Source organism: Musca vetustissima, unplaced genomic scaffold (assembly GCF_032173495.1).
Source record: "Musca vetustissima isolate MV318-11 ecotype Yass unplaced genomic scaffold, APGP_CSIRO_Mvet_v1 utg4718, whole genome shotgun sequence".
NCBI lineage: Eukaryota > Metazoa > Arthropoda > Insecta > Diptera > Muscidae > Musca > Musca vetustissima.
The window spans coordinates 69,998-90,313 of record NW_026874342.1 but is presented as its reverse complement, the minus strand read 5'-3'; the positions used below and the strand labels follow the sequence as shown (position 1 = coordinate 90,313).

General features: G+C 32.8%; 1 protein-coding gene across 2 annotated transcripts; it reads right to left on the bottom strand.

Annotated features, from left to right (window-relative positions):
- Positions 1-1,827: 1,827 nt before the first annotated feature.
- Positions 1,828-4,041, bottom strand: LOC133332795 (E3 SUMO-protein ligase ZBED1-like). 2 transcript variants are annotated; one of them, XM_061541179.1, is made up of 3 exons: positions 3,977-4,036; positions 2,268-3,907; positions 1,828-2,214 (listed from the first exon to the last, which is right to left on the bottom strand). In XM_061541179.1, the coding sequence occupies exons 1-2, from the start codon at positions 4,002-4,004 to the stop codon at positions 2,979-2,981; spliced, it is 957 nt and encodes a 318-aa protein (XP_061397163.1). In that variant the 5' UTR covers positions 4,005-4,036; the 3' UTR covers positions 1,828-2,214; positions 2,268-2,978. The 2 variants fall into 2 exon arrangements, with proteins under 2 accessions (XP_061397163.1, XP_061397156.1); XM_061541172.1 differs by having other exon boundaries at positions 1,829-2,214; positions 2,268-3,910; positions 3,977-4,041.
- Between the last annotated feature and the right edge of the window lie 16,275 nt (positions 4,042-20,316).

The following is a 20,316-nucleotide window of genomic DNA, read 5'->3' as shown; positions in this document are numbered from 1 at the left end:
GCAGAGCGTGTTTGCCGCGAAAAAAAAAAACTTTTTTGATATCCTTTGAAGATTCAATTGGTTACAGTTTACAATCAATTTTTTGTCATCCACATATGGCTTCTCTTTTACACAAATGACACGTGTGAAACTTTACCAAAATGTGTCAAAGAATACTTGAGTTCCAGACATAATACAAATACTTCACAGATGTGTAAATCGAAATTTAATTTCGCACGACAAAGAATATTCTGAACAAAACCACAAAAATACAATAGTACATTTTAGAATTCAGTGAAAGAATGTAGAAAGGTGTCATTTGTTAATTTCGATATCTGACTTTCTTCAACAGCAATCTTTGTAATATTGATCTTAGGTGCCACTGTAGTAGCAGCTTTTACTGCTGCGTTGTTTCTTAAAAAGCTTCTGTTTCTAACTTTGGTTTCAAAATTGGTGTGCGGTCTTTCTGTTTCGGTACAAGACATCAGCTAAGAGAAATTTGAACGTTGATCGGACTTTTAAGACATATATTGTGATTCTGAATATAACATGTTATTGAAATTGATTCGTCCCTTTTAGAGGTGTATTATTTCCAATTTTGTGAAACGACGATTTTATGAATAGTGCAGATAAAAATAATAGAAATAGTGCATGTAAAATGGTAGATTGAACTCAATTGTAGTTTTTATAATCATTTTAGTTTCCCTTCACCATAAGGTGAAATATTCATCGTAAAACCCACAAAGTATATACAGTCCTGATCACAATAAAACTCTATGTCGATTAATGCATGCCCGCCTGTCTGTTAAAATCGCACATTATAAAATAATGTCGTCTCCCACTAGATGGTTCCATTGAATTTGTGGTCTTCAGCTCCTGCGTGAACCTTCAGTTGGCTCGCCGAGAATAGATTGGACAGCTTATGGTTTATTCGACAGCGATATTCGTCGATGCAGATCGGCCCATAGATATTCCGAAGAATTTTTCTATCAAACACTCCTAGAGCTGCCTCATCTGCTAGCGCAAGTACCAATGCTTCAGTTCCATGCAACTGCACGGTAGAGCTGTCAAACTATCGATATTCGTCCCATTCAATAGTTTCGATAGTTTGTTGTAAAACTATCGATACTATCGATAGTATCGGATATGTAACCAGCGCAATTATGAATAAAAATTTCTCCCTTTAAAAAATCCTCAAGAACAATTCACCAATTCAATTTCCAATTTTCCAACTCAATTTTTCAAATAATTTTTTTCATTAGGAATTTTTATTCATAATTGGACTGAATATTGCATTTCTCGCCTGGTTAGTGCAGCATGACGAATTCGACTAGTATCTAAAGTCATATGGAGTTTTTCGAGCCCCGGAGCCTAATATTGGGAGGGACATTTTGTATAGAGGCGAGCCTAATATGGGGAGGGATATTTTGTTAGACATACAAGAAACAGATGGACAGATTCGAATTCGTAACATTCTTTCAGATGTTACAATCACCAATACTTAGTCATATAATGCAACGGTATAGGACCGGTTAAAGTTGGCCGGGAAGGCTATATGATTAAATCATGTTTACTTATTATCTACAAATCAGTATTATTTTTCCTGAAGAACAAATTACCAATATATTTTAAACAACAAAATAACATTTTTATTCAAGAATATAAAAAGGAAAAAACAAAAGCGCTAATAGCAATGACTTAGTAAATTCATGAGATCATTGAATGAACTATATATAGTGCTTTAAGGCGAATCCATAAAATTACATTTAAAATTAAAGTACGTTCTATTAAAAATAAATATTTTTAAATATTAATTTAAATTTTTTTAAGTTCCAATTAAAATAAAATTTTTTGAATTCATTATCGCTTTAATGAAACATTTTTTGGAACATAAAAACAAACTTTTGAACGACTATCTTATTTAAATAAAAATTTTGCAATCCAAAAAAGATACGTTGATTTTCAATTTCAATACAATTGAAAAAATTGTGTTCTTTAACACTAATATTGGTATCGAAGCATATACTATTTTCTATGTGAAAATTATTGGGTAATCCAGTCATTTTTGTTTAAAAAAAGAAGAATGTCTACATTTTTGGATTTTAGGCAAGTTCTTCTGTCTGAAATTATTAAGCCAGCTTTGCTGAACATCCTTTCCGATTCGGTTGAAGTGGCTGGAATACATAAATAACGTGTCGCACATATTTTAAGTGAAGACATGTCATTGGCATTATACTGTAAAAAAAATGTTACGTTAATATGTTATGTAGTTAAATCATCATTCTTACTCTCCAATATTCCAGTGGATCACTTTCTGTCGGAGCATTTTCATTTTCAAAATACTGTCGAGTATAGACTATTGCATCAACTCGGCTTGTTCTTACTTTGTTAGCTATTTTACTTTTCATAAAATTAAGGAGTGGCTGTTGTGGTTCATTGTTCATGCTTTGTGAAGTTGACGGTTCTACAGTTGAAGAATGTCCCTTACATATAGCAGCCATTTCATTTTCTAGGACTTTTGATGCTTGATCTGCATTAAACACAGATCGGAATCCTTCTTTTTTAAACCGTGGATCTAATAATGTGCCTAATCTTGTTGCCGTTCGGTCCTCATAAGGAAATAAACGCTTCTTTATCCGCTCGATTAAGAATAGGCACGCTTGGAGTCCTTCTGGTGTCTTCATTTTTCCTTTTAGCTCTTGAAGACTTTGGAAGAGGCCACATGTTAATGGTATTATTAAGGAAACTGATACAGATGAACTCAATGACGTCTGTACGGTGGCATTTTCAAAGGGCGATAGAATTTCTTTAAGATCCTTCAAGAAGTCAATTTCATCTGCAGTCAGAGGTGATGGAGCTTTTGATGTTGCTAATAGTACAGTTGAAATAAAGTCATTTGTAAGCAATATTCTCTCAATCATCCTGTATGCGCTATTCCAACGTGTGGGCACCTCCTGCAGCAGACTATACGGTTTAACTGTCGCTTGTATGTCCTTAAACTATTGATATGCGATTGTGCTGGACTTAAAAAATGTCACGATTCGTTTACACTTTGCTAAAACATTTTCTTTTATAAATGTTTGGTTTAAACAGTCTTGAACCAAAAGGTTTATTGTGTGCGCATAGCATGGAAGATGACGTTTCTGTAGCAGCTCACATGCTTTAATCATAGTGCTGTCATTATCTGTAACAACGCACACGACCTTCTCCATAATACCCCATTCGTTGAAAACAGCACGCAACGAAGATGCAATATTATCTGAACCGTGATTGGTGGCCACTAGAAGTTTTTTTGTTGATAAAACAGCTGAACGTAAGGTGAATTCATTCGTGATGAAGTGACACGTGACGGTTAAATAACCTTCATTTGCACGAGATGTCCAACAGTCCGTAGTAATTGAGCAGTAATCGACTTCATTAAGAATATCTTGCAATTTATCTTTTATTTTTTTGTGCAAATTTGCCATATGCACATTTTGTAAAGTATTACGAGATGGCAATTCGTAGCGAGGGTCTAAACATTTTATAAATTTCTGAAAACCCTTGTCATTGACAATGCTGAATGGCTGGACATCGGAAGCAATCATACCCATTAAGGCACTGTCAATTGCTTGTTTACGTTCCGAGGTATTTGCATACGTTTCAACGTTTTTAAGAAAGGGTTTGATAGTATTTGCTGGTTTTGGCAATTCTCGGAAAGTCGGGTGAGCTCGTTTGAGATGGTCGAAGAGGTTTGATGTGTTGCCGCTGGTTTTATATGTTTGGGAACATACACGACATTTAGCATGTTTTCCATCTTTCGTTTTTTCAAAAAAGGCCCATGCTTCTGATGACATCTTTCTTGTTCTTATTTTTTCAAATCCAATATCAGATTCACTACCACTGTTGATATTGCCAATATCAATTACATTTTCTTTGCTGGCTGAGTCTGCTATATACGTTGTTAATAAAATGTTAATACACACAAATAACGAACAGGTCATTAATTAAATCTTACTTTTTGATCTTTTCAGGAACTTCTCCATGATTTGTAGAACCGTCAACTTAAATATAATTTTTATTTCTCTTACCGAAAAAGTGGCAGTGTCACAACATACGCGTAAGTGATGACATTTTGCCGATACTATCGATAGTGATTAAAAACTATCGATATTCACTAAAAAAAATAAACTATCGATACTATCGATAGTACTTTCGATAGTTTGACAGCTCTACTGCACGGGTATTATTAGCGTCTTGTAGAGTGTACCAAATACGACTACAAAATACCTACCGGAAAAAGTAACCTATACCTATTGACACTTTGATTTAAGTTGTCTTTAATTCCGCTTAATCTGTACATCCTTCGGATTTTAGACTCGCCATAAGGTGGGGTAAGATACAGGGACACTTTTTGCTTTAAAGCCTCATAATTTTTTATACCCTCCACCATAGTATGGAGGGTATATTAATTTTTTTCCGTTTGAAAATAATCGAATTCGCTGAAATTTGGTACATTGGTTTGTTATTGAGTACCAATACCCCACTAAAAATATAAATATATAAATATAGATCCAAATTTTCTGGGAAATTTAACGGTACCCCAAATGTTCAGTATTTTGGGGTGTACTTTTTTTTGAGTGTATTTTTCGACTGGATTGGCTGTAATTAAGTATTTGGAGTTCTTATTGGGTATGTTCCCTATATTTTCATTTCAAATACCTATAAATATCCAAAGTTCGGCTCGGCCGAATTTAACGCTTTTTTCACTTGTTATTTTATAAACTTGCATATACCTATAACATACTTTAAATTCTATTTAAATATTTTATTACTGTTTTAATGGACGAATCCAAAAATTAACGAATCCGTTTTTACTCGAGTTTACTGGGCATGTATTTTACAGAAATTTCTAATATTTTTTTTGTACGTAATATATATACAACAAAAAAATTAAAAGTTTACAATGGCACATTTTATCGACAACTGAGAGAACAATATTTCCATTTACAAAAATTTGTTTCGAGTCGGAAAAATTTTAAACAGAGATTTTATAAGCGATGTTCAACGGTGCCCCTCTCCTTTATATATTATGTCAATTTACCCATTTTCGTCAGCCTTACTTTAAATCACGGTAGATATCCAAGTACTTATGATATAGCTCTGAAAATTGGCACATTGGAAATGGGATATATCATTATAACTAAATTGAATGAAACATTTATATTTTCTGCAAAGCTTTTAATTTCATCAATTTCAATTTGGTCTATTGCTGTTACTGACTGTTTCCTGCAAATCTAACAGATTTATTGTGTACGGATATAACTTGAAAGAATTAACTAGTCATCGTAGTTTATTTAAGATATAACACATAATGTACCTGGTACACGTAATCTTCTCATTCAAAGTCATTTTATTGGATATTAGGAATACGAAGTGAACTAAACTACTCAAAGCAATTCAACATTTAACATGCTATAATATTGAAGCATATTGTTCGAATAACAACTAACATACTACATACAAACACGTACACATATTCACACAATATGTTTTTGTACTAATTGAAATAAGTTTCCCAACTGCCTTATCTTTTTGAAGCCACTTCACGTTTTCCTCAGGATATATCATCATCATCATTCATATTCAATCAGAATAGATGAGTAATAGCGTGTACATGAATGGAATGGATATGTAATTTACTACACCGCAAACCGGTGTACTAGCTTCTTGCGGATGCATAATTCGTGAAAATGAACAAATTAAATATTGATTTTAGTTGATCTGCGTTGTGAGCGGATATGGGTCGGTGTGTAATGTACCTGAAAGCAATATTATATGGAAATATTATAGCGTACACACAACAATAAAAATAGATAAATATTCGTAATTGACTATTGCTATTTAGCCATAGTTATTTTAGCAGAGCGAAATGTAGAATTTGTATGATGCAAACACATAATTTACTGATAGCCGGATGATATATTTCGATGTGAGGGTAAAGTGAAATTGGTTTCGTGTCAATGCGACAAACATGAGGAGTTACTTAAAATCGGACGAAAATATATGAAAGCTGAACCGATTACAACAAAACTCGTTATACTAATTTCAGTAGGTTTTGTACCTATTTGGGTTCTTGGTGCATCATTTAGTTAGAATCGGACGAAAATATTTATGGGAGCTGTATCCAAATCTGAACCAATTTAATGAAACTTGCCACACATTAGGTTAAAATAACTCCAGTACGTTGCTCAAAATTTTATGCCAATCAGGCTTTCTTTGGGTCTTTGATGCACCATTTACATAAAATCGGAAACTATATATGGGAGCTATATCTAAATCTCAACCGATTTTTTACAATTTCAATAGGGTTCGTCCTTAGGTCAAATAAACGAGCTGGGCCAAATTTCATCCAATTTGGATCATAAATGCGACCTGTATTTTGTTTACAAATTCACATGGACAGACAGACGGACATGCATAAATCAACTAAGAAAGTGGTTCTATGCATATTCTCAAAAGGAATTCGTTTCCTTTTGCCTGTTACAAACATATAGACCACAATGTGGTGAACAGTATAAAAACATGCGTTTAGCCAATTCGAGAAAATCGCGAACTACAGCAAATATGAATTCATTTAACTATATAATTCGAATCTACACTGATTAAAGAATGTCTCTACAAAATTTAAATTGAAAATCTCAAGAACTGTTGAAGATATATCCGATTTAGTGTGTCAGCATCAAGTGACGGCTAAAGGGTTTATCAAACTTTAAACGCGTTTTTCTCTAAACATTTTTTTTGCGAATGGCGTGCACGATAACTCAAAAACTAATAATCCAATCGGTTCCAAATTTTGCATCGTTTCTCTGGGAATACAAATAAAGCCAATCGGTGATTTCCTTATTTTTAAATTTGGTTTTTGCTCACAAAAAATATTTTGTTAATTTTTTAATGGAATGTACTCTTTCTAACACCGTTGAAATTTTCGGATTCCGATTCCAGTGAGGAGTTATCATGCCCGCCACCAAAAATAAGGACTTTTCTTTAATTACAAAAAACAACAACAAAACAATAACAAAAATTTTTTGTAAATTATTTTTCAAATCTTCAATTATATATGTGCAAAGTTAATTATTGGTATTGATTTACAGCCCATTGAAAATCTTAAAAAATTCAAATCGAGAATGGGGGGGGGGGTTTCCCTTAAGTTATATTATGGCATACAAAATATAAAACCGCTGCGCGCAGCATTCGAATTTGTGAAACAAAAATCATTGATGTGCTCACAAAAAATATTTTTAATTTTTTAATGGAATTTTAAAAGAAAATTGAAAACTCACAATCTACAAATATTTTCACTTCAAACTAATATAGTACAGATTAAATATTAATTTTTTATTACCTTTAATATTCCAACATCTCATAGTTGTCATTTCTGAAACACTTAAAAAAATGTTCCCTCCCCACCCTCGCTTTGTAACAGGCAGTGTCACGATGGAAAAATGTTGTTGGTTTTAAGTTGTGTGGAAGCACCCAAAGGAATTCAAGTCCTGCCAAGAGAATGCGTGCGGTCATAAAACTTTTAAAAAATAATAAATGATAACTCCCCATTTTTCTTTATGGATGTATACATTAAATATTAATAGAACACAATGACACAGTCGTTGGTTTTGGTAAGAAACATTCGACCCCCTTGTCTATTCATGTATAGTCTTCATACGATATATCAGCAGTAGCACAGCCGTTGGTTGCAAAACAATGTCAATGTCAGAAGTTAGGGTGAACCCATTTCTACTATTATAGGTTTAACGCTTCGGCAACATATTTTCCAATACCAATAAACGAAACCTTAAAAGTATATGGGGAAAATTGGCATGTGACTATCGTTTAGGTGACGAATTACGTACTTGTTTTTTAGATTAGAAGATTATCAACAGGCAGTGTTCAAAATAAAAGAGCGTCATAAGATGTTTATTTATACGGGTGCACGATAGGTAATTTGACAGTTTTTTTTTTTTTTTTGGAAAAGTATTTTTTCTACATTTAAAAATACAATTTTTTGGGTGGGTCCCCTTAACAGTTTAATAACAGTTTGGATATAACCATTTCGATGGGAGCATTTAGAAGAAAGTTTGAAGTTTTGTGAATTTCGACATATATGCCATATAAAATATTTTAGTTTTGTTTAAATAGATAAAAAAATATGATAATATTTAATTTTCTATTAAAATGTTATTATTAATTTTGGCTCCTATATATAATAAAACGGTGATCAATATTGATATATTTTGGTAGTGAGATTTGACAGGCAATGAGAATACAAAATATCAAATTACCGCCAATTCTGATGAAAAACATATCCAAAATTCTTAAAATACAGACTTGGGTCAACATTATTCATTTTTACTGCGGAGATATGAGAGAACTTAAATACCAAATTAGAAGAACTTAAAATAACAAATTAGATCTAATTTGAATGAAAAACGTGTAAAAATCCCGATATTGGGTGGTATTATATTATGGGGGCTACCCTTAAACGTGGGTGAATAGTACGAGAATGTGGTATATAATGAGAACCCAAAATACAAAATTACAGCCTAGTGTGTTGGAAACCGTGTCCAAAATACCGAATACTTGAATTAATATTAATAATTTTTGGAATTCGAATTTGGTTCAAAAAACGCGTTGTAAGTTCCCAAAATATCGAATATTTGAGGGCACCATTATATGGGGGCTACACAATAATGGTGCCCTGTATATCCATTTGCAATACCAAACATCCTATCAAAGTCTGAGCAAAAGTTCAGAGCTCTATCTATATATCGTGATTTCAACAGACGGACATGCGTAAATCGACACAGGATGTAATTCTGATCAAGAATATATATATATATATATATATATAACAATCTTCTTAATAGTTTTATTTTTATTTTATGTTATCTCAAAAGTTTAGATTTTTAAGGTTTGATATTTTATATGCCTAAAAAATTTGAGTAAATTCAATAAAATATATTTTTTATTAAACCTCATGTTTTTTTTTTATGAACGAACGGATAGAAAAACTTAACCCAAAAAAGTCCATTATAAGCGTTCTTCACTGGATAATTTGTTATTCTATGTGAGGAATATAATCGAATTTTTTTTTTGTACAGGCTTGCGTATGAATGTTTCTATATCCATCATTCGCCAGAATGTACAGAATGCGTACATACAGGTCAAACCGAGCCATATTCGCCAAAAAAACTTAACCCTCAATTTGTTATTATTTTTAAATTTAGAATTATAGTTTAAAACAAAACTAGTTTGTAACAAAACTATAGATCTATATTTCAAAATAATAGCTTTATTAAATCTGAATTTATTAAAACAAAACCTTCTCCTGTAAAATTTCAAATTGAGGGTTACGTTGTTTTGGCGAATATGGCTCGAAACATTGGGAACATCTGAAAATCGACACATCTACTATATTTATGTTTCGAAATTTGATGTAATTTTCACATGCGTTAGCATTTTTGATTTAATAGTTTTTTTATACCCTCCACCATAGTATGGAGGGTATATTAATTTTGTCATTCCGTTTGTAACTCATCGAAATATTCATTTCCGACCCTAAAAAGTATATATATTTTGGATCAGCGTAAAATTCTAAGACGATCTAGCAATGTCCGTCCGTCTGTTGTAATCACGCTATCTTCTGAAGGTCAAGTTCGAAGATGGGATATATCGGTCCACGTTTTGGCATAGCTCCCATGTAACAATACCCCCCAATTTTCGGTATTTTGGGGTTCTTGAGCGCGTTTTTCAACCGAATTCGCTGAAATTTGGTACATTGGGTACTAAATGTCCCCACAAAAAATTATGTATAGCTCCACTTTTTCTGGTAGCCCCCATATAACGGTACCTCCTTATTTTCAGTATTTTGGAGCTTTTGATCGTATTTTTCCACCCAATTGGCTGTAATTTAGTATTTCGAGTTCTTAATAGGTACCAAATCTCTCCACAAAAAATTATGAATATAGGCCAATTTTTTCGGATATCCCCCATATAAGGGTACCCCCAATTTTCGGTATTTTGGGGTTCTTGAGCGCCTTTTTCAACCGTATATGCTGAAATTTAATACATTGGGTTCTTAACAGGTACCAAATCTCTCCACAAAAAATATAAATATAGGTAAATTTTTTCGGATAGCCCCCATATAAGAGTACCCCCAATTTTCGGTATTTTGGGGTTCTTGAGCGCGTTTTTTAACCGAGTTTGCTGCAATTTGGTATTTTGTAGTCGTATATGGTAACAAATCTAACTACCAACAATTATAATATAACCCCCTTTTTTTACCCTTCACCACACTGTGGTACAGGGTATTATGTCTTTGTGCATATGTTTGTAAAAGGCAAAGGGAAACGAGATAGACCCATGGTTCCTTTTGAGAATATGCATAGAATCACTTTTTTAGGCCGATTTATGCATGTCCGTCCGTCCGTCTGTCTGTCTGCCCATGTATTTTTGTGAGCAAAGTACAGGTCGCATTTTCGATCCGAATTGGATGAAATTTGGCACAGCTCATTTGTTTGGCCCAAGGACGAACCCTATTGAAATTGGGAAAAATGGGTTCAGATTTAGATATAGCTCCCATATATATTTTCGTCCGATTTAATGTAAATGGTGTACCAAAGTCCCTATATATCTTTCCATTTGCACGAAATTTGGTATAACGTACTGAATAGGGTCTAGAATGATGTGTGCCAAGTTTCGAGAAAATCGGTCCAGATTTAGATATAGGTCCCATATATAGTTTCGTCCGATTTCATGTAAATTGTGCCCCAAAGTCCCTATATATCTTTCGATTTGCACGAAATTTGGCATAACGTACTGAATTGAGCCTAGAGTGATGTCTGCCGATTTTCGTTAAAATCGGTCCAGATTAAGATATAGCTCCCATATATAGTTTCGTCCGATTTCATGTAAATGGTGCACCAAAGTCCCTATATATATTTCGATTTGCACGACATTTGACATAACGTACTGAATTGAGTCTAGAATGATGTCTGCCAAGTTTCGAGAAAATCGGTATAGATTTAGATATAGCTCCCATATATAGTTTCGTCCGATTTCATGTAAATGGTGCACCAAAGTCCCTATATATATTTCGATTTGCACGAAATTTGGCACAGCGTTCTGAATTGAGCCTAGAATGATGTGTGCCTAGTTTCGAGAAAATCGGTCCAGATTTAGATATAGCTCCTATATATAGTTTCGTACGATTTCATGTAAATTGTGCATCAATAGGGACTATCTTTCGATTTGCACGAAATTTGGCATATATATATATATGATGCTGAGTTTCGTGAAAATCGATTCATATATATATATATATATATATATATATTCGATTTAATCTAAATAATGTACCAAGTTCTTATGTTGCATAGCGTTTTGAATTTAATCCAGAATGGTGTGTGCCAAGTTTAGTGAAAATCGGTTGAGATTTAGATATAGCTCCCTTATATTATAGATTGATTTTGAGTAATTGACGCACCAAGGAACCAATATATGGCTGATAGGAACAAAACGTACTGAAATTAGTATAACCTAACCTGTGACAAGTTTCGTTGAAATCGGTTCATATTTGGATATAGCATCCATATATACGTAAATTGTGCATCAAACTCCTCATATTTGTTAGATTGACATCAAATTTTGCACAACGTACAAAATTGAGCATAGAATAACGTAGTTGGGTTTTATAGACCTAGCCCAACGGATGACCTATTTATATTTGTTTGAAGTCGATTTACATACTTTTGTTCCATTGTAACAAACGAATGACATGTTTGTGGATAGATCTAGGTCGTTTCACATTTAGATAAATATCACATATTTTATTTCATACAATTTCATGATAATAGTCCTGTTTAATATACCCATAGTGGTGAAGGGTATCATATAGTCGGCCCCGTCCGACTTTACTACTTTCCTTACTGGTTTATATTAAAATAGTTATCTGATTTGTTCCGCGTTTTGAGTTTGGTTCTAAGACTCTTTTGTAATCATTTCACCTGCGGATAAAAAATTAGAACGTAAGGTTCGATAATGAATTATAGCTGCATTTTGACCTAGCCCCTGATTGGAGGTTCCAGAAGAGTGAACCGATATTCCCCATCTTCGAATTTGAACTAACTTTGGAAGAAATAATAAGATGGACAAAGTTTGGATGAAGTCTAAATTTTCTGAAACGGATTTGGTCCAAAGAAACATGGGGTCTAAAACCAATATTTCGATGAGGCACATTTTCACCGTTTTAAAGTGTATACACCCTCATTAGCCATAAGGCTGAGGGTATAATTATCCTTTAAAAATTTCTAAAATTTTTATTATGGTTTACATAATCCGTTTTTAGAAATGTTGGTATAGGTCCACTTTTGGTATGTTCCCTATATTTTCATTTCTAGTACCTGTTAATATATCTATGGTGGAGGGTATCCAAAGTTCGGCCCGGCCGAATTTCCCCCTTTTTACTTGTTATTATTTATATCTATCTCCTTGTCAAGCTCAAATCGGTAATTAAATATCTTTAACTTTTTTATAAAAACAACAAACTGGGATTCAGCCTGACTATTTTGCAAAAACAAAATACAAATGGTATCCGAAATAAACCGCCAAAACTACTTAACTTGAAACTTTACACATCACTCATAGCTTACCTCATTTGGCGCCACCGCCGTTTTAAAACAATAACAAAAATGTCATCAACCCTTGTTTCGGTGAATTGTATTAAAATAGCTTTATTGTGTTATAATATTCTATACACTCGTAAATACATGGTAAAACATTGTATTATTCGCAAATTGTAAATTATCAGTTGGTTAATATTACAAAAAAGGAGTTATAACTCTGCCGTAGCATCTTTATTGCGGACGCATTTTTTGTTGTTTTATTCTTTAGTATACATTAGCGTGGCAGCATGCCGCTTTGAACATAATAGATGTAACCATTAAATTATTACAAATGAAAGAATAAATAAGAATATTTTCCGTATGTACGGAAACATTACAGATGAATGCGAATAACACTGTAATTCCCTTTTGCACATTCCATTAAATGGTTGCTATTGTGTATCATACGAAATGAATATGTATGTAATGTGTCTACATACATTTATCATACAGAAGTCACCTTGAAGCGAAACTGTTATACGACGTATATTGTTTACCAAACTCACATATCCTAAAATTATAAAATCATAAACCGTGTATAACTTTATTTTTTCATGGTCTTGAATCTCATGTATATATGGAAATCGTTAATAAAATATTTGAATCTTAGAATACGTTTATTTTTACACAAATGATCACGATTAATTGTGTTATGGAGATTAGTTGTATTGTAGAAAAATATATCTTTAATATCTCCTAAAGATGTAAATGCCTGGAAAATTGGCTATTTAGGAATGAATGAAAGTTCAGCAGCAGAAATACATGGCAATACGGTAATGGCAACAAGATGGATACAAAACACACAACATTAACGCTTCCGATGGTTTTAATATCTCGACGAATTCCATTGTAAAATATCTGCAGTAGTGTTGGCGGTTTATTTGGGATACCATTTGCATTTTGTTTTTGCAAAATAGTCAGGCTGAATCTCAGTTTGTTGTTTTTATAAAAAAACAACTATTTATTAGTGGGGAATGTATGGCATTGTTTGCCGAGGGGTATATCTGCAATAAGAGAGATAGAATCAGAATGAGATTGATGATGCAATAGTTGGAGACGTCACCAATATGTTTACAAAAACATCAGGACATAAACAATGGATGTGTATGATTCTTTATTGGTAGTATTTTTAATGTTTCTCGTAATGTTTTGCATAGAAGAAAGTCTCAAGCATTTTCATACCATGAAATCTGATTTTTCCTGTTATAGTTCACGAAATTATTGTCTGGAACTATTACTTGTCTGGAACTATTACTTGACAATAATAATTACTATTACTTGAAGAGTTTATTTTCAAAACACTAGAATAAAGAAATTAAAAGCCAGCAAGGAAAGTATTAAAGTCGGACGGACCGACTTTATGACATTCTTTACCACTTTGGGTATAATTTCATCTCAATCAATTATTTCTAATTTGCATGAAATCTCTAGATCATTAGATTCAATAATAATATATGGCACATATTTGCCCCATTACGAAAAAGTCGATTTTTTTACTACAAAGTACTTGAAATATGGAAGTTTTATATATATGTGAAACATATCTGTTGGAATCGTTTGCCTACTCTTATTTTATCCATACTCATACATTGTACTACAATGTTTCAGATAAAATCATTTAACATTTATTTAAAAGTGGGTGAAAATATATATGGGAGCTATATCTGAATCTGAACCGATTTCAATAAAACTTGGCACACGTTAGCTTTACATGTGCAAAATTTCGTGCCAATATTCCTAAATTTGACTCTTTGGTGCACCATTTGCTAACGATCGGACGAAAAAATATATATGGGAGCTATACCTAAATCTGAACCTATTTCAATACAACTTACACAAACTTCGGTACATTGTGCAAAATTTTGTGCCAATCGGTCTAAATTTGACTCTTTGCTGCACCATTTGCTAAAAATCGAACAAAATTATATATGGAAGATATATCTAAATCTGAACCGATTTTCACCAATTTCAATAGGGTTCATCCTTGGGGCAAATAAATGATCTGTGACAAATTTCATCTCATTCGGGTAATAAAAAAATTGACTCAGAAAGTGATTCTGAGAATACAAAATTTTGTGCCATTCGGCAAATAAAAAATGATCTTTCAATAGTGACAAAATTTCATCTCATTCGGGTAATAAAAAAATCGACTCAGAAAGTGATTCTGAGAATACAAAATACCAAATTACAGCCAATTTTATTGTTATAGGAGTACCATATTATGGGGGCTAACCTTAAACGTGAGCCAATATAAAAAATATAATACAATGAGAACCCAAAATTCAAAATCAGCTAATTCGGTTGGAAAATACCGAATATTTAGGGATGTAGTTATTATTTATGGATCAATATAAATAAATTCTGGTACGGAGATGTGCTATACAATGCGAACCCAAAATGCCAAAATGTATACAAAATCCCCAAGATACTGAATATTGGGGGTACCGTTATATGGGGCCTACACCAAAATGTGGACCGTTATATCCCATTTGTGCAAAATTTCACAGACTGACGGACATACTTAAATCGACATTGAAACGTATCATCTCTATTGTGAATTATTTTAATTTATTTTTATCTGAATTCCATTTATGTATTTTATTTTATATAGTGTATACACGTTTATTTATGATTTGCATATTAAAATGCAACTCTGTTATAAACATTTGATATTAATATTTTTTAAATAGTACCAAAACATACACCACTGATATTACTACACTCTTATACAACCAATACAATGTTAAAATCTCGCTTCTCAAATGTAGTACTTAACACTATGTTTTTTTAAATTTGGTGATTTTGTACCTCACAGAATTACATTTATTATAAAAAATTCACCAAATTTTAAAAAATAGTGTCATTAAATGCACAGTTGCTTTTGACTTGAAATTGGAAAGCGGTCAAAATGACCGCCTTCGGCGTTCTAGTGTTAAGTAAACCCAAATTTCAATAAAGTCGCTCTGATTCCTTTAGCGAACACTGAAGGCTAAATATCCAAGTTGATCAATGGATCATAAGCAAAAAATTCCAAATAAGGAAGGAGTAAAAAGTTAATCTTGTTGTTTCGGATAAAGCCATGTTAAAACATTTTTATTCATAAAATATATATACTTTGTGCTGATGGATGCTGTATAATAACGGTAAATTATAAATTGACTCTTTCTAAGTAACATAAACCAATATGAGTGGAAGTGTTCCAGTAGTCATTGGTTGCAATCGTTCACGATAACCAGAGTTGTAATTGTTATTTTTTATTATTTTTTGCAGCATGATATAATTCAACAAATACTGAATAAACCACTCTTCATTTAAATATTTTAACTAGAACAATTTTTATTGACCGAAATGTACCAACATGCATACAATTTTGCCCACCAATGTACGTTCGATATCATAGCCGTCCTTGCAATATTTCCGAATCAAATCGTTTAATGCATAAAACTTAAACGATAAATGCATAAAACTTAATTTTGCTGGACAGTACGTTGGAATTGCTATTCAATGTTATTACAATACATGCATCCCAAATCACTGGTAATGCGAATGTGGCCAATTAAAAGGTACCCCTTCGTACATCGAACATTGATTGCATACAAATGAACTTGTATTAATTGATAAGTACTCCTTTTTTCGTTGTTGCAATACATCTGTTCACGGAAATACATTGTTCTACTACAAAATCTACATTTGCATGGTCAAGTGAAGAGCTGGTCGATAAGAAGGGGTTCTTGGTTTTTCGAATGGCATACATGATTTGTTACCCATAATGGCGAAAGCAGCCGCAATAGCCAAATCTAAAGGTGTTTTACGACAATTTTATTCATCAAGTCAGCAAAACTGCGATAACCGTCATCCCACTTGCCACATTCCCACACAGCTTTCAATGCCAACTGCGATGCAAATATTTGCAAAATGAAAATGAAAGCTTTCATTCCTATAGCCATGTTAGTGCGATGATGTCGAACACAGTAATGGTGTAGTCGCTCTCAAGTATTGGGCGGACTGAATTATTGAACTTTTATTTTACATGCAAATTTGGCGAAAATGGTGCAGGTGAATGTGAATATATAATGTGTGAATATATAATGAACTGAATGTGAATATATAATGGCGAAGTTGTTGGTGACGATGAATTCGATATTGCATTTACAACCATTTCAAGGAATGGAAGAACTAAAAGGACGGGTTTAATTAATGTCTATGCTCTTTGATATTATCAGCGTCGTTTTCGCAAATAATACTACCAACTAATATTAAACTTTTAATGTTAATTGACATTTGAATTCACAAAATAATAAAAATATTCCAATAGTATATTAACTAAGACAAGTTGAAATGTTTAAATCGACAATTGCCGCATTTAAAACGTGTAGATAAAACATTTTCAATAAACATAAGTTTCATATACAGTGAGTGTAATAAGTATTTTGCCTCAATGCGAATTTGACAAAATTCCAATATATACGTCAAAAGCCAGCAAACTAAATGTTTGTGGACATGTTTAGATCTTTATTCTGCAAGAATCACTGCGAAAGACCTATGGGTCTCGAAGATATCGGCTAAAATCTATAACAACCCAAAAATGTTTATCACAAAAAAGTATTTAGCTTTTTATTAGTTTATTAGAAAAAATCATTACGCACGTTCGGTCTTTCTATAACTACCACTAAGGATAACCATATATTATAAGCGATTCGGTGACGATTCCAACAAACAGCGGAATTTTGTCGAGGGTATTTTCTTACATTTAACTTCAATACATTCTCCAGCCATATATTATGTCACATTTAGTCATTTATCGTCCTAATATGTAAACAAGAGTATAAAATATAGTCATGGCGGCTTGAAAACATCCCAAAAATGTTTAGAATAATAAAAAGAAGGTTTTGCAAAATATAACGCGAGAACAGGACGTTCTGAACTATTAAAGCCAAAACGAATTATTTAAAAAATATCGTGAAACACCATTTTTCTGACTGGCTTTCTAATAAAAATACCAATAAGGAGGTCAGATTCAATGATATGAATGGTTCTAAAATAATACAATCATTCATCGTCGAGTCCTATTGTCTTTGGAAAAACTGGGGTAGCTGATGGCGAATGCGCATTCAATATTTTGTCTCTGATTAACACCATCAGTTGCGAATAAAATGCAGCAGGAAATAAACTGGTTGATCTGTTTATTTTCGAAATAAGAAGTATTAATATTGCAACAGAACAGTTCATATATTTGAATCTGACCTCCTTATTGGCATTTTTATCACATATATTGGTTCCTAGATCAATATAAATGGACCATACCGATTTCGAATTCAGAAAAATGGGGTTTCGCGTTATATTTATACCCTCCAACATAGTATGGAGGGTATATCAGTTTCGTTTTTCCGTTTGTAACGCATCGAAATAATCATTCCCGACCTATAAAGTATATATATATTCTTGATCAGCGTAAAATGCTAAGACGATTTATGCATGTCCGTCTGTCAGTTGTAATCCTCTAGCGTCTAAACGAATTGAGATAGATCGCAAAAATTTTGCATAGAGTCGTCTTTTGTCTGCAGGCAGGTCAGATGGGTTATATCGGTCCACGTTTAGGCAGGTTCTTGAGCGCGTTTTTCAACCGAATTTGCTGCAATTTGGTATTTTGTAGTCGTATAGGGTAACAAATCTCCCTACCAAAAATTATTAATATTCGCCCCCATTTTTGGAGTAGTCCCCTTATAACCCCCTTTTTTATATTAAAATATTTATCTGATTTGTTCCGCGTTTTGAGTTTGTTTCTAAGACTCTGTTTTAATCATTTCACTTGTGGAGGATAGCGAGATAAAAAAATTAGAACGTAAGGTTCGATAATAAACTATAGCCGCATTTAGACCTAGCCCCTGTGTGGAGGTTCCAGAAGGAGTGGACCGATATTCCCCATTTTCGAATTTGAACTAAGTTTGGAAGAAATGATAAGATGGGCAAAGTTTGGATGAAATTTTAATTTTCTGAATCGGATTTGTTCCAAAGAAACATGGGGTCTAGAACCAATATTTCGATGACGCACATTTCCATCGTGTTAAAGTGTATACACACTCATTAGCCATAAGCCTGAGGGTATAATTATCCGTTTTTAGAAATGTCGGTATATGTCCAAGTTTTGGTATGTTCCCTACCGAATCGCTTATAATATATGGTTATCCTTAATGGTAGTTATAGAAAGACCGAACGTGCGAAGTGTAATGATTTTTTTAATAAAATAATAAAAAGGAAAATACTTTTTTGTGATAAACATTTTCGGGTTGTTATAGATTTTAGCCGACATCTTCGAGACCAATAGGTCTTTCGCAGTGATTCTTGCAGAAATAAGATCTAAACATGTCCACAAACATATTCCACCACACATAATTCAATTTACATCTTTAGTTTGCTGGCTTTCGACGTATATATTGGAATTTTGTTAAATTCGTATTGAGGCAAAATACTTATTACACTCACTGTATATATTATTTAAATACATATACCTATTTTTAAATTCTATATAACATATTTGTTTTAAACTATAAGCATAATATTGTAAGCATTATACCATCATTATTAGTAGGAATAAGAAATACTTCCACATCCATAAATTGTCCTGTTAAGCGTTTGTCACATTTTTGCTTTCCATTTTTGTTTGTTTTTGCTGACAAGATGTCATGGAACGTAATGAAAATAAAAAAACAAAAACAAAAACTCTGATATTCAAATTTAAATGCAATGTTTGTTATATAGCCCTTCTTGAAAGTTTGTGCGTAGCATTCCCAGGTTTTGTAACAAATGCGTACTTTCTTATATACATTAGGGTAGAACGTGTTTGGTAAAATAAAATAGTTTTTGATATCACGTTTGCAATTGAAAATATAACTTTGTATTTAATACGTTTTATGGATATACCAGCATGTTGTCTGCTACATAGTTAGCGGAAAGTGACAAATAAACCAAAAACTTATTTTAGTCAAATAACCACCCTTATTACGGTAGGCTTAGTCGTTGTACGGTAGCTCTCGTAGGTGTAGTCGAATGCGTTGTCGTAGTCGTTTTTGGTCGGTATTATGCAAAATTTACGACAACGCTAAATTTTCTAAAAGATTTTTCTTTTACTCTGTTACAAAACTAAAGCAAAAATTTTACATTTAGAAAGAACCCTTTAGAAAGAACCCTCATTTTGTTTGTTTTCTAAATAATTTTCTGGTAGGTGCAATTCTTATGAATATTGAGAAATGCAATAAAATATAGTTTTATGTAACTGTTAATCAGTATGTATTGTTAAAATGCAATTTTAACACATTTTTATAATTTTTTGTATGCTGTCGTCAAAAGAATCTTGAAAGACAAATTTGGCGTATTGTAACGCCTATCATAATACCGATTTGTCGTAAAAGTGCGACATGGCCCAATTATCGACAAGACAACGCCAACCGTAATAAGGATGAATATGATCTTAATTGTCACTGTGACACCTACTAATTGAATTGTAAGTGATATTATTTCTTTTGGGTTTCAGTGGAAATTTATAAACAATGCTAGCGACATTTCCGCGAGATCAACCACCCCTCTTGGATATACTATCAACTTCTCGGGTCTATCCCATTCGGGAGTTAATATAATAAAG

Excerpts from the sequence above, each read along its gene's own strand:
- LOC133332795 (XM_061541172.1), bottom strand. The coding sequence starts at position 4,004 with ATGGAGAAGTTCCTGAAAAGATCAAAAA. Across the intron at positions 3,911-3,976 it reads GTTCCTGAAAAGATCAAAAA|CAGACTCAGCCAGCAAAGAA; the intron begins GTAAGATTTAAT and ends CAACGTATATAG.